At 35.5% G+C, this 15,653-nt stretch overlaps 1 protein-coding gene across 3 annotated transcripts; it reads right to left on the bottom strand.

The window, feature by feature from the left end:
* Positions 1–484: 484 nt before the first annotated feature.
* Positions 485–6,410, bottom strand: LOC121967922. Of its 3 annotated transcripts, none has more exons than XM_042518460.1 (13): positions 6,270–6,410; positions 5,714–5,851; positions 5,111–5,381; positions 4,946–5,020; positions 4,781–4,851; positions 4,580–4,712; positions 4,086–4,182; positions 3,927–3,993; positions 2,984–3,082; positions 2,622–2,711; positions 1,445–1,599; positions 1,064–1,165; positions 485–846 (listed from the first exon to the last, which is right to left on the bottom strand). In XM_042518460.1, exons 3-13 carry the CDS (start codon positions 5,364–5,366, stop codon positions 753–755), a joined length of 1,239 nt encoding a protein of 412 aa, XP_042374394.1. In that variant the 5' UTR covers positions 5,367–5,381; positions 5,714–5,851; positions 6,270–6,410; the 3' UTR covers positions 485–752. The 3 variants fall into 3 exon arrangements, with proteins under 3 accessions (XP_042374394.1, XP_042374396.1, XP_042374395.1); XM_042518462.1 differs by having other exon boundaries at positions 4,793–4,851; XM_042518461.1 differs by lacking the exon at positions 5,714–5,851 and having other exon boundaries at positions 6,270–6,407.
* Between the last annotated feature and the right edge of the window lie 9,243 nt (positions 6,411–15,653).

Here is a 15,653-nt window from a genome sequence, read left to right as displayed (position 1 = left end):
ATTTGATTAATTCAGAAATTTATTTTTAAAAAAAGAATATTAATTTTTTTATTTAGTTTTGATTTTAAAATTCATAAATCAAACTAAACAGTTTGGTTGATGATTCGACTGTTCAATATTAATCATAAATATCATCCATCTGTTGATAATATTTATGTCATCAGAGCAATTGACTGATGAGCTAATTTTATATCGATTCAATTTTTTTTTAAATTTTGATGGTAAAATGCGATAGATTCAATTTGTTTAAAAAAATTCTATTTAATCAATTTCAATTTGTTTCTACCAGTTTAATTTTGAATCGATTACTCACATTCCACCTTATTTCATCTTTAATACACTATAATTTAGTGTAATACCAAATCTTTTCAATAAACTGTTTTACTCGTCCAAATGATATTAAATTGAAAACTACTTTAATCTTAAAAAAAAAAAATCTGCTGCACCATTTAAATTTTTTAGTTTGTAATCAATTCACACCAGAGAATCAAATGGAAACTCCTTTTTCCTGTACGTTCAAGTATATTACACAAAACACCACAAAAAATACATTCTTTAAAAAAAAATAGAAAGACGCTATTGAGAGATTACAATATATGCCAGGAAAACACAGAAGAAGGAAGTTGATTCTTTGCAAACTTTTGTTATGGAGACGAGAGGAACTTTCCCACCTCGAGGTAGATGCGCACACCATAAACCAAAGATCATCAGAGTTCATTCAGAAAGCTTGCTCCATTTGTTGATGTTTTTCCTTAATTCCAAGCATGGTCGACCTCTGGAAGTCGATAGTCATCCGGTTTAAGAGCCACAGCGAAATCTAGTAATGTCGGTGCTCTCTCAAGGATCCTGAAATCGACTCATAACGATGGCGTATCAATTTGTGTAGAAAGAACACAATCTCTATCAAGTGATTATAAAACCTTTCTTTGAACAAAATGATTAGTTTTAATGAGATAGAAAAGGAAATCTTGAGTAGGGTCCAGAACTATAGTTCAAGATCTTAATCAGCAAAAGGCAAACTAAATAATGAATTGCACTCGAATTGATTAATATATGTAGGCACCTGTGTTGATTGTAGAGGTCCTGATTTATGCGAACCTTGTTGGCTGCATCTTTCGGAATTTTCTCGTATAGATATTTCATAGGACCCCAGGGAGGAGGATTCCTGCAATAAAAGTAGCAAAATACTGCATGTAAGCAGTGATTTACTTTGGGTATTCTGAGGAAAATGTGTTGCTATACCAAGTATCGACCTTGGTTTCTTACACTAGCTTTTTGCTACAAAGAAAAGAGTTTGATTGGCCTAACTGAAACTGTTTGTTTTCATAAAAAAAAAACTTAAAGTATTCCTCAGAAGAAAATATAGAAAAGTCTCTTTATTATCAAAGAAAAGGAAACAGAAAAAGGAATATGATTAATTGTAAATAAATGCTAGGTGCATCACCTTGATATAGGGGGCATTGCATTGAATGCATCAGATGCCCTTTTGCTTTGGCTGATAGATTCTTCAGCAGCTTGGAGAGCTGCGACTGCCATCCTATGCGATTTTTCTGTGTTACCCTCATCAAGAATAACACCATGGTAATAATAAGCAGCCGCCTGTCCATGTAAGAAAAGACATAAATAAAGAGACAGCAAATGGTTTCCCTGAATTGTTTACTTAGTTTGGAGATGAACACCATCACAAATATAAAGCCTCACTAATTTCCGGAGTCTAAAATTCATTATTGAATTGTTAAAGAAAAAGCAATCGGTACCAAAAACTTGTGAGTCGCATGCCAGTTGAGGAATAAGTATTGGATTTAGGACTCCCTAACTGATTCAACTGAAAAACATAATGATAAATTTACCACTTAAACTAGCCTGTTCAAAGCACATATAAGATTGAAGTAATAGAAGGTATTCTAGATTCAGACTATCAAACTGACTTCCCTTTGCAAAGCGGAACCTATTACATAATCACTCCCATCAATTTTAAAATTTTATGTTTTTCCTTCACATTACAATATTGCCATGATAATCCATGGATGATATGTGTAGAGAAAGGGCTCATAACTAGCCTTAACTATAATACTATAATTTTTGCACATAATGATATAAGAGCATGAGGTAAAGACCAGTGTGGTGAGACCTTTCTTCTTTGTCCTAGATTCTTATAGCTAATGTGTTAAGGTTGATAGGTTAGCCACTTGTCGTAAAAGCTCGAACTATTAGACCACCTCCTCCGTATTGGCCCTGGGACGGGATTTGCGGTGGCATTGGGAGCAAGCGCGGTTGCCTTTTGTCAACTTCGAACTATTAGACCAATTTTATATTTATATATTGGACTATCGCACTTGTGTTGTGGGATTAATGAGTGTGAAGCTTTTTCCAACTATTCCAGCCTCCTTACTCATTTGGATTGTATTTTCTCTCATCCTTACCCCTGAAAAACAAGATAGGCATTTCACCCTAAGGCCATACAATGACTTCCTGCATTTGAACGTATACCATCTCTTTATGAGTAACATAACCATCTCGATATTCTCATGTTCAGAAATGTATAGATGCCATCCTTACTAAATCATACCTTCATGTGCATTCTACACCTGGAAAATAGTTATGGGAATCAAATGACTAACCTTTGCTTCATCATGCTTCCATTTGATAAATAGTTGATGTTTTCCTCCCCAACCTTCAGCTAATGTGTACTTTGTGATGCTATCCTCCGCCTAAAGTGTGATAAAAAAGTTTCTAAGAAAGCAATTAAAGCACCATATGAATTATGAATCACAAATATACAAGTACATAAGATTATATTTTCTATTACCCTAGTTCGGGTTCAGTGATGGGAAGTTGTGTGATAATTAACAAGTTTAGAGAAGTATGATGAGTGAATTTATGTGCATGAGTTCCATCTTTTTCTTTAAAAAATAAATATAAAACAATAAGAATCAATTCACTTTTGCCTAACATGTGCAAAAGGATTAGAGTGCTACACTACCTGATGCCAGCACTTGACCATTTCGCATGCTAGCCTCCTTTTGACAGCCAATGTAGCTTTGGGACTATCCATTGCCATCCCGAGTTGAATATCCACACTCTACCACAAGAATGGGAATGGGAAAAAGACTAATTAACGAGTGAAAACTAAACAACAAACTCGATATACAGTAATGATGGAAATGAAATCTTATGCTAACGTACAAATCTTGCATGTTACCATATTGCGCAATTAAAAAGGGTAATTCTGAAATTAATATAAAAATAAACATAATCTTTCAATGATTATATAAGTTGCCTTGTGATAAGAGTTGGATGCTTTCAATCATGAATGCAAAAAACTTAATGGCGCCATTGCCATAATTTGTTACCCTATCAGATTTAGTTTATCCATTCAGCTGGTAGATTAGTGGTCAAGTCCAAGACAGCTATAAAATTTAGTGAGATAGAAAGGCCTAATCCATTTATTCAAAATGCTTAAGATACTACACAATGCAGAAAACTAATATTTGCAGCATGTGATTCTAGAAGCTTGACGTTCCCGTGTACCATGTTATTTATCTGTTTTGTCATATTTCATGATGACAGTACGATTATTTCAGTTCCAGTTTTCTCAAGTGCAACTTTTCTAAATCTGATAATCAAATAGAATCGAAGCATTTCATTCTGTACATCTAAATGATTCTGAGCACCTTTGAAGTTTAAACTTGACCTGCAAATACCACTCTGTAGAATTCTACCCCTCCTGATTGCATTGCTAGATCATATGAGATGCAGGATTGATAAAAAAAATGTAGTGTTGCAATAAAGAAAATCAGTACTAAGATTATGCTACACAAAGGGAGATCAAGAACAAGTTGTCTCAGGAAGGAGACATAGCTCAAGCTTAAAAGTACAGCTACATAAAGGGGAAAATTTTCAACAGTTGAATGAACTTTGAGTACCTGACCCAATGCTTGCATAAGAAGAGAGTGGAGCACTCCTTCGGCAAGATCAACAGGAAGATTCACCCTACCAATAGTAAAAATGAAAAGGTCATAACATGGCAAGTAATGAATAAGTCAATATCTAAGCTTTATGGAAAGAAAAAATGGAATACTGACCTTAGATCAGGAGGGAGTTGAGGAAGAACATGTTGAATGGCACAATCCAGATAACCTGCTGCCTTCAAGAATATATCAATTGCACTTCTCCTACTCTCTGTAAAAGAGTAGTAAAAAGTGAAGAATGGCAATTTAGTAATAATTAGATTGAAGCATCTGCTGAAAATAGTAAATGACACGAAAAAAATGGTAAGGTAAATATAGTCAAGATGAAAGAAACGCTTTTAGAGAAAAAGGCTTCGAGTGAATGTAGAGGTTAATTATACAAGTAATACCAATAAAAAGAATTAAATAAACATTTGGAAAATACACCATAAATGCAACGAAATTCCCACTTTTTGAATCATGTTCGTTGTTATGACACATCACTAAGTTTGCAGTAAAGAAAATTAACATCTCAAAGAAAATATCTAATGGACTCCTTGATCAAAGATGTATTTGGTGAGCATAGAAGATACTCTGTATTAGCTCCACAATTTTGTTATAATGTATACCTTCAGAAACTTTTGGATTACTATCACTAGATGTTTTAGGAAGAAGCAAGGAGTTGGCTTCAGAAAAGCACAGCATGGCCATCAAGTGCAGAACTGAGAGAACCTCATACCAGGCATTTGCAATTTTTGTTTCCTGCAAAAGAATCAATGATCATTTCTGCTTCTTCCAACCCTATGGTGCTAAAAGATGGTGTAACTGACATATAGAACCACCTCAGCATCATCCTCCTGGTTAGTCCATACAAAGTGAATGCTGTCTACTAGCTGGCTTCCTGTAAATTTCACAAGCATGTCAAAAGTTGAAAACAAAGATGACATGAATGTTGAAAACAAGAAAATTAACAGAAGAAAACTGAACAATATTACCATCTTTCACTAAACCAAGAAGTACTGGTAAGTAGTCTTCAAGAGCCTGCCGAAGATCAGGCAAACTAGAACCACCTGCATGCACAAAAAGATTAGATTAGTATTCTGACTGCTCAATTTACACAAATATGATAAAAAAAATCTAAACAATCTTAAATTTCTGACCATGCTGCGTTGCTGTTTTCCTCTTGGGCTTCACCACAATGGGTGCCTCTTGAGCAGCCATAACTACAATTCTGGTTCTCAAGGCAGACAGACGTTGGGTTAAACACCACGGCAAGATATCACCCAGTGACTGAAACAAATCCACGCTTTTGGGGACTCGCAACCCAGGCACAAAGACTGCCACCTCCCCCACATTCCCTGACCTTTTTCTGCTTCCAGTATCTGAATCGTTTTGTTTTGAAGGCAGGCATCCCATATTTGAATCTTAGTTCTAGCAAATGAAAATTGGGTAAACTATTAGCGCCAAACAGTCGCTAAAGAATGAACTGATCCTAAATCTTTTGGGAGGCAACCAGTCACTCTTTAAGGACAACAATGAAATTATTGAAGGAAACTTCTCCCTCGATCGTCGAGGACAACACGACAAATCACTGAAATAATTTGTGAGAGATTTGCCAACAACATATTAGATGAATAGATTTTCATGCATGCATGAAGATGAATGGCTCCACAAGGAAGTGCTGGAACGTGGCATCGAAATCTTGACGTCAACCAAACTGGGAAATATTAATAAATGCCAACTAAAAAGTTACAGTAACTCACGGGTATTGAATCATTAGTCTGATACTTCATACTTGGCCCAATCTCATAAGTCCATCTACAACTACGCAATCAAACAAGGCGATTCTTGTATCCACCTTTCTTTGCCAACCAGAAGTTAATTGACGCGTTTCTTGATATCTGCGCGACAGGTAGCACGTCAGTCCGCAGACGACATAACAGAAGGGAGAGAAAGGCAAGCTAATCCAGCGATAAAAGGAGATTCCTTTTAGTTTGTCCCGGTGCGAGAGCCTCACATTCCCACTCGAACAACTGAACCAAACGTCAAAACAAAGAAGAGAACTATCGGCGGAGAGCAAAGTAACTCATAGAGATGGCTTCGTAGAAAGAGTTATAGCTCGAGTAAAGTAACAGTGAACTCAAAGAAACATTCGGAAGAACGAATTCGTCGTCGAAATTTTCAAAAAAGACGGAAAAGTTGGAACTTGGAGACGATCCGAGCTATGACAATTCTTTCAAAAGCAAGCCACAAACTTCGAGCATTCAGTAAGTGGAAGTCACAAGCAGAGGAAGCGAATGACAAAAGAAAAAATGTTACCTCGCAGTCACGGGATTCAGATCTCATCGCTCTGCTACGCCTCGGTGGAAGAAGTAAACAAGATCGAGATCCGGACCAGCGCCACGAGATCCACCCGGCGTGCGACCATGGATTCGTGGGAATAGGAGATCCCCCTCGAGAACAGCGCACTCTTCCACTCCTTTCAAACCAACCAGAGGGGAAGAACCCTAGAATTCGAGGAGAAATCCTGGCAGGAATGTGGGCAAGGGAGAGGAATGGTCAGGAGCAAGAGCAGAAGGGCAGCAAAGGCGGTCGATGAGAGGTATTCTACGCGCGGCGGTTGAGGGCGGCTTGACTTGGATCCCAAGAAAACGATTCCATGTATGTGTATTGGCTCAAATCATGGATTCCATGTATACAATGTTATATGCGCATCATTCCTGTGGACGACGTAGATACATACTAGTTTTTTTATTTAAAATATATTATTTAAAATATATAATTTAAGATAAAAAAAATAAGATTGGATATTTTGATTTTGTCACAAGAGAACTCAATTATCGGCTTATCGTATTCCGATCATAATTAGTTATGATTTTTTTATAATTATTTTTCTATTTAGATTATAATTTGGATCTAGATAGACAACCGAAGATCATCTTCACTCGATGCTCAACAGCCAGGCCATCTACCCACCACAACGACCTCTGGACGGTCTCCGTCGATTGTCCTGACCCAAACTATACACTCAGTAGGAAGATGAATTCAGAGGAATCTCAATCAATTGCGACTAGATCAGATTATGGCTAATTGGTTGTGGATCATCCTCTGGTCTAAAAAAGTGGACCAGAGGATCTTCTCCCATAAAAAAATTATTTTATTAAATTTAAATATCTATTTTTTACTACACCATATATTAGTTTTCCTATTTGAAATATAATTCATTTTTTAAATTTAGATAAGTACTATTTATAAATGTAACATTTAAAAAATGGATAAAGTAATTGATGTTATGATTTTTTAGCTAACTTATATAAAATTTAGGATAAAATTTTTGGATAAGATAATTGATAAGGATGTTCTAAGACTACTAAAATTTAAAATTTTTATTTACCTCTCTCATCTACCTATAATAACTCTAATTTTTTAATAAAGATAATATATATGCTCAAAAGTTCTCTTCTCTCTCATTTGATTACATGTACTACTAAATCAATATTATCCATTTTGATATTAGTTTGTAAAAATAGACACATCTCTACCGATCAGAATAAAGGCGGTGCTGGTGGTACTGACATCATAACACTGAGATGCTAGTATCACCCACACCACCTTGGTCCTAGTATTATCATGATGACAAAAGGTGAATACGCTCGCCTCTAGTATTCCTGTCAATCCGTCTCAGAATCAACACGGAGAAAGTAAATCACGGACGACTACTAGATTTTGGAATAATGACTAGCATATAAAGGAAGATCCCAATATTATCAGCACCAAGATGGTGTTGATATGTAGAAATCAACACCAAAGTAATAATGTTGATGGTGTACCGTCAAACCAGCATCATCATCTTAATACTGATTTATAAAAATCAACATCGTCACATACAATCAAATCAAAGGAAAGAAAATAGAATTGTTACAAGCCGATAAGAAAGAAGAATAAGAAATTTAATTTTGATCACATTAGATCTCGCCTATCTGAGAGGCCTATTACTTCTCAGCGTAGAGATTAAACGGCAAGCAATGAAATCCCCTTCTTTTCTGATGGTAAAATGGGCTGGGGTTCTTTCATAGCATCCCAAAATTAATTAAACCTACCGTTTTTAAAAATTTAATGTTATTGTTTGGCAACAATTTATTTGATTGAAAAAAATTGATAATCCTAATTAATTTTATTTATTATTTTTAAGGATAATTGATTCAGTTTTATGAAAATTTTTCATCGATCATCAAGGTAAATCGAGAAACGCACGTGATGGCCAACCCAAAAGTCCAGCATCTTTTGATTACACCTTCTATTTGGAGAAAAAATTTCTATAAATATATTATAGTTGGGGTTTGAACCGTAAATACTTGGATGACAATCTAAATATCCTATTACAATACCATGACCGAAACCTCGAGGATACAATTTATTTGATTGAGAACTTTACCAACGTTGAATTTTTGAAATGTTGGGCAACATTTATTTTTTTCTATATTTAGATTTTTTTTTTCATCCATCTTTTATCATAAAAAACTACTACATATAAAAAATTTGAAAAGAAATCGATAAAATTTCCCGTCATTATTTTACATATTTATTGAACTCTCCAAATATAGAAAAAAAAATTAAATAGAGAAAATTCTTGAGTTGATCATAATCAACTAAATCCTTAATTTTCATTTCTCACTCAACAACTACATAATTTCTAACCTTTTTCATATCCACTATCATATTATCATAATTTTAAAATTATTTAACTTTTTTTAGTAGCGACCCTTGAGCTCCAGTTTATACATGTCCTCCAGAATATTGGTAGGATAACCAATATTTCATGCAATGTTCATCTTATGGAATTAATCTGTTTCAATCCTCGGAGATTCAATTAAATGAATCAATAAAGGCTAGTATCAATGCAAGTGACAGTGATAAAAGGATAAAAACACCTCATGCATTCTCTGATTCACAATTTTTTTCATTCTCATTAGAAACAAAACTTGATAATATTATTCTTGACTAAGCAACTAAGATGGGCAACAAATCGAATGGAGATCATAGTAAGTGAATAGTAGTAGATGATAAGTTCTTTACAGTAGTCTACATAACCATGAGCGAAGATCTAGTAGTTCATAATGCCTAGAAGAATGAGTCTTTTTGGAAACGGGTGGTGGCATAATACAATACCAATCGAGATAAGAGAGTTAAAAAGAGAATTACAAATAAAGCAAAATCACATTTGACTTCGATGAAAAAAATCGTAAATAGATATAATGGAATCTACAATAAAATGTACAATAATCGACCAAACAGATGCAGTGAAGAGGATTTGATAGTGTGGGCTTATGAAGAATACAAGAGTACATTTAAACAACTTTCTAATATGAACATGGGTGGAAGATTGTGAAAAATAGTCTGATGTATACTACTTAATCCTCAGGGTGAGGGGCTACAAAGAAAACAAAGACATCAGAATCATTAGGTACACATACTAACTCTTTTAATCCTAACACATCTGTTGATGTGAATAATAGAGAAATTTAATCTCGCCCGATGGGATAGAAGGCAACAGACAAAGATAGAGTGACCCTAATTGATGAATGGAGTCAGGTTGTGCAATAGTCAGTAATATATTTGGAGGAGTATAATAATAGTAAACAAAGTGGACCAACTCATCCAAGTACATCAACTCTTTGTAAATAGACACACGAGGTATGATAAATAGACTACTTCAAAATCATCTAGCGATATGTGACCAACTGAATAAGATTGAACATGAAGTGGATTTATTTGTTTTAATAACTTAATGTGGTTTGTAATCTTTATTATTTATCATTTTGTGTTTTATTAACTTAATATGGTTTGTAATTTCTATTTTCATGTCATATGTTTTAGTATTTGTGTAATCTACTTTTTTTTTTTTATTAATCTTATATATAAACTAGCCATTACAAAATTTGTATATAAGTAGGAGATAGAGCATTCACAATTCTCCACACCATATCTATTCTCCTCTTTCGCACACTAAACTCTTCATTTGTTCCAAAATGTCTCAAGATCCTAACCAAACTAACACATAAAACATTCATGAAGACACAACAAACTATACTATACAACATTAGATCTCAGTGAAGCATTATTCATGATGGTAGTACACAATCAACTTAGAGCGATTGAATTTATGCAAAATTATTATGGGAGTACACAAAGAAGAAGGTCAATTAACAATGAACGTGAACGTGTGGTTGGACACAGTCAACTTATCAATGATTATTTTTTTACTCAGTCGATGTATACCGATGACATATTCTGACAACTATTCCGAATGAAAAAAAATTATTTTTGCGCATAGTAATTGATTTGAAAAATCATCCTAGTCAGTATTTTAAATGGAGGGAAGATACAGTGAGGAGCAAAAGGCTTGTGGCCACTTCAGAAATACATGGCGGCTATCTATCACTAGCTTATAGAGGTTCTATCTACCAATTGGACGAGTACTTATGGATGGATTAGACAATTGCCCTCAAATGTTTGCCCAACTTTTGCCAATATGTGATACAAATATACACTGAAAAAAAATAGGATTACCGATGGAAATTTTCATCATAATTCCGTCGGTGTAAACGATTAGTGATAGAATTACGATGGGAAATAATTTATCGGGAGATAATTTGTCAGAACAGAGTTTACCGACAGAATTTTATTTTCCATTGATGATTTCTAAGAAAATTAGTTATTATTTTCCGACAAAATAACCTTTCACAACATATACCACTGATACTCCATAATAGGATATCGACAGAATCAGTAATTACCAATGGAATCAGTAATTTCATCGATATTCCATAATAGGATTTACCTACAGAATCAGTGATTCCGTTGGTTTCGATATTTACCTATGGAATGAGATATTCTGCTGGCATTCCATTGTTATAAAAAAAATAACCAAACAATTTATATTTAGGCCCTAACCTATTTACAATTTTCATATATAAAAGAAAACATCACAAACGATGTTATTTCATACTGATCCTGTCTGAGAAGTTTGACAAAATGGAGAGCCGGGAGAAAAAATCTACCGCTGGTGGAGAATAGTACCTGTAGAACACCGATCCGAGAAACCCAAAGCGGATCGAGAAGAGTAGAGTCACCGAATGCCCTCCTTGCGCGAAGATCTAATGACGAGAGAGAAATCCGACCGAAGAAAACCCAGATTCGGAGCTTTCAAGACTTACTGCGCACAAGAGATCAGCCAACACTATCGTCAGTGACTTAAGACCGAGGTGGAATCCTTGGCTAGGCCCTCCGACGCTCAAGTTAGTGATCTCTCTTCGTGTGGAAGAAGGAAGAAGAAGAAGGAGATGAACAGTAGTTAAAAATTAGGGTTATGAATGTGCGCAATGATGTGAACTTACCTAGCCAACGGAGAGGATTCCCCTTTTCATACCACTTCATATAACCTCCGTAGTCATGAAGTGGACCCCGGTTTGTTAGAATTTGTTATGAGATGACGTAAGCTGCGTACTTGTGGTAAATGACTTTTAAGGAATCTTTTTTGTACCCCAGATGTACCTTCTTTATCGTCTAGTACCTGCAAAATAGTCTAAAAATATATTTCCCGCCAAAATATATAACACATGTTATACAATCATATACTGCAAATATCTTCATTAACTATTTTATTTAAAATATTTACTTCTATCCTGTTTCACAGGTCCTTTAAAGTGTTTCTATCGTTCCTACTTGCCCCTCCTGTTTTTGCTATATCATAGATAGCTTAATATACCAATGTTCCTTGTATCCGTCGGAGCTGGGCTTAAATAGGTTTGATCAATTATTATTACCTCTCATGAGGCTCCTGGGGTAGTGCCCGTCCGGGCTCCTTTATGTTTATTATTCTAGCTAGCACTAGGCTATATTTTATCAAGTGTCTTTTCAAGGTATTAGTCAACCCGGCAGATATTGGCTTTCCTTCTTAAAGGCATGTCTCGGTCAATACTGGTCTATTCACTCGGAAGTATATCCAGCCGATATTGGCCTTCCTTCTTAAAGGCGTGTCTCGGTCGAAACTGGTCTACTTACTCGGAAGTATATCCCCGTCGATATTGGCCTTCCTTCTTAAAAGCATGTCTTGATCGATACTGGTCTACTCACTCGGAAGTATATCCCGGTCGATATTGGTCTTCCTTCTTAAAGGCGTGTCTCGGTCGATACTGGTCTACTCACTCGGAAGTATATCCCGGCCGATATTGGCATTCCTTCTTAAAGGCATGTCTCGGTCGATACTGGTCTACTCACTCGGAAGTATATGTTGATCGATATGGGGCTGCCTCCTTGGAGGCATATCCCGGCCGATATTGGCCTTCCTTCTTGAAGGTATGTATCGCTCGATATTGGTCTACCTCCTTTGAGGTATATGCTTATCAATATTGGCCTACCTCTTTTGAGGTATATCCCGGCCGATATTGGTCTACCTCCTTTGAGGTATATCCTTATCAATATTGGCCTTCCTCTTTTGAGGTATATTCCGACTGATATTGGCTTACCTCTTTTAAGGTATATCCCGGCCGATATTGGCCTACCTCCTTTGAGATATATCCCGACCGTTATGATCCTTCTGTTGGTTGCTACTCGGAAAGCCTAGAGGTTCCACTGTACAAAAATTTTGTACAAAGGTCTGAACCTTTTCCTAGCTACCATGTGTTCTTTTAAATTAAATTTTGGATCGCCTGCGGAACTTAACACGTTTGATCCAAAACTTAATCTATTCGTTCTTTTAGGTTTTGATTTGGGTCTCCTGTGGAACTTAACACGTTCGACCCAAATCACCTTAAGTTATTAATTCCATTAAATATTATTTTCCATAATTGGTTCCCAGTACTGACGTGGCGAGGCACACGGCCTTCTTGGATATGGGAGCAACCACCACCGACTAGACAAAACCTTTTATGGAAAGCTAATATTTAATTTCCTAAAATAACTTTAGGTTAACCGAAAAGAACAATCAAATCACAAGGAAAAATAAAACAAAAGAACACAACATCGAAAAACATATTCGAAACACTAAAATCATATGCCTCTTGTACTTGGTATTATTTCCAAAAATAACTAGTATGATGCGGAAAGGAAAAATACTAGTTATACCTTTTAGAAAGACCTCTTGATCTTCTACCGTATTCCTCTTCTAACCTCGGACGTTGTGTGGGCAACGATCTTCCGAGATGAGAACCACCTTCCTTCTTTCTTCTAGATTTCGGCCACAATAAACTCCTCCAAGGATGAAGAATTTCGGCCACCGCCAATGCTCCAAGGGATGCTAGAGACGAGGCTTGCTTTCTCTCCTTCTTCTCCTTCCTTGATCCGGCCACAAACAAAAGCTCCACCAAGAGATGAGTTTCGGCCAACAAGAGGAGAGGAGAGAAATAGGGCCGGCCACCAAAACCAAAGAGGAGAGGAAAGAAAAAGAATAGAAGTTTTTCTCATGAAGGCTCCTCTACCTTCTCTTTTATAATCCTTGGTTTTGGCAAATCAGGAAACTTTAATAAAAATTTCCTTAATTCCTTTGCCATGAAAAAGAAAATTTAATTAATTAAAATCAAATTCCTCTTCTTAATCAACATGGCCGACCACACAACAAACCTCCAATCAAAGGAAATTTAATTCAATCAAGAATTAAAACCTTCCTAATTTGTTTCCGGAAATTTATAAAAATTTCTCCAATAATTTAATCCCTTCATGATTGGTTTATAAAAAGAAAATTTAATAAATTAAAATCTTTCTTTTAAACATGTGGATAAAAAGAAAATTATCTCTAAAAATTAAAATCTCTTTTAATCTACAAATAAGGAAAGATATCAAATCTTTTCTTAATCTTTTGTAGAAACTAATAAAAGAGAATTATTAATTTTTTAAACTTTAAATCATGAACATGGTTAAAAGGAAAGTTTTTACCAAAATTAAAATCAACCTTTTAATCTACAAATAAGGAAAGAGATTTAGCTCTTCTCTTAATCTTTTGTAGAATCTTATAAAAGGAAAGATTTAAATTTTTAAACTCTCTTTTAAAACATGTTATCCACATAAGAAAATTTTAAAAAAATAAAAATCCTTTTTATTTTAATTTGGGCCGGCCACACCAAGCTTGAACCCAAGCTAGGGCCGGCCACCTTGAAGCACCCATGAACCAAACTTTGGCCGGCCCTAGCTTGGTCTCCAAGCTAGCTTGGCCGGCCCCTTATGGGATGGGTAAGAAAGTGGGTATAGGTGGGTATAGTACTCTATAATTAAGAGGCTACGATAGGGACCGAGAGGAGGAATTGGTTTTGGTCTCCCAATAAAATTAAGCATCCCGTGTTTGCCCCGAACACACAACTTAATTTTATCAATAATAATTCATTCCACTAAAGAACTATTATTGAACTACCGCACCAATCCCAAATTACATTTTGGGCTCCTTCTTATTATGAGTGTGTTAGTCTCCCTGTGTTTAAGATGTCGAATGTCCACTAATTAAGTGAGTTACTGACAACTCATTTAATTAATATCTTAGTCCAAGAGTAGTACCACTCAACCTTATCGTCATGTCGGACTAAGTCCACCTGCAGGGTTTAACATGACAATCCTTATGAGCTCCTCTTGGGGGCATTCTCAACCTAGATTACTAGGACACAGCTTCCTTCTATAATCAACAATACACACTATAAGTGATATCATTTCCCAACTTATCGGGCTTATTGATTCATCGAACTAAATCTCACTCATTGATAAATTAAAGAAATAAATATCAAATATATGTGCTTGTTATTATATTAGGATTAAGAGCACATACTTCCATAATAACTGAGGTCTTTGTTCCTTTATAAAGTCAGTATAAAAGAAACGACCTTTAATGGTCCTACTCAATACACTCTTAGTGTACTAGTGTAATTATATAGTTAAGATAAAACTAACGCCTAATTACACTACGACCTTCCAATGGTTTGTTCCTTTCCATCATGGTCGTGAGCTACTGTTTATAATTTATAAGGTACTGATAACATGATCCTCTGTGTGTGACACCACACACCATATTATCTACAATATAAATTAATTGAACAACTACATTTATCATAAATGTAGTCATTTGACCAATGTGATTCTTATTTCTAGATAAATGTTTATACCAAAAGCTAGGCTTTTAGTATACATCCTAACACCTTCCTCCTTGAAGGTATATCTTGGTCGGTACTGGCCTGTTTATTTGGAGGTATATCCCGACCGATATTAGCCTACCTCCTTTGAATTATATCCCGACCGATATTGATCTATCTTCTCCGTTTGGTTATCTCCTTTCCCTTCCTTATTGGGGATCCATAAAACCTAACCCATATCACTAACCTTCCCTTCAAGTCTAGTCGAATGAGGTGTAGACGACTGACTATACACAAGTCTGATTTTGTTTTTTCCTACCCGTGACTTTGTCACAGGTACTGACGTGACCTTACAAATTTTGTGTACAACTATCTTGTGAGCCTGAGTACAGTGATCTCGTGAGCCTAAATACAGTGATTCCTTGGGTCCTTTGATTCTTTAAATAGGGATATAATCCTCTCTTCGTTCATCACCCATCCTAGTTCTTCTCCTTCCTTGCTAACTTTTCCTGCTAAGAGTATGGTCTGGAATCCCCCTCATTGGGAGCTATTCTTGTTAGACAAGGTGAGATCTATGTATGAATTTATTTAA

This window comes from Zingiber officinale, chromosome 3B (genome assembly GCF_018446385.1).
Source record: "Zingiber officinale cultivar Zhangliang chromosome 3B, Zo_v1.1, whole genome shotgun sequence".
Classification (NCBI taxonomy): domain Eukaryota; kingdom Viridiplantae; phylum Streptophyta; class Magnoliopsida; order Zingiberales; family Zingiberaceae; genus Zingiber; species Zingiber officinale.
Note: the sequence above shows the minus strand (reverse complement) of the source record. Positions and strands in the feature narration are given on the sequence as shown.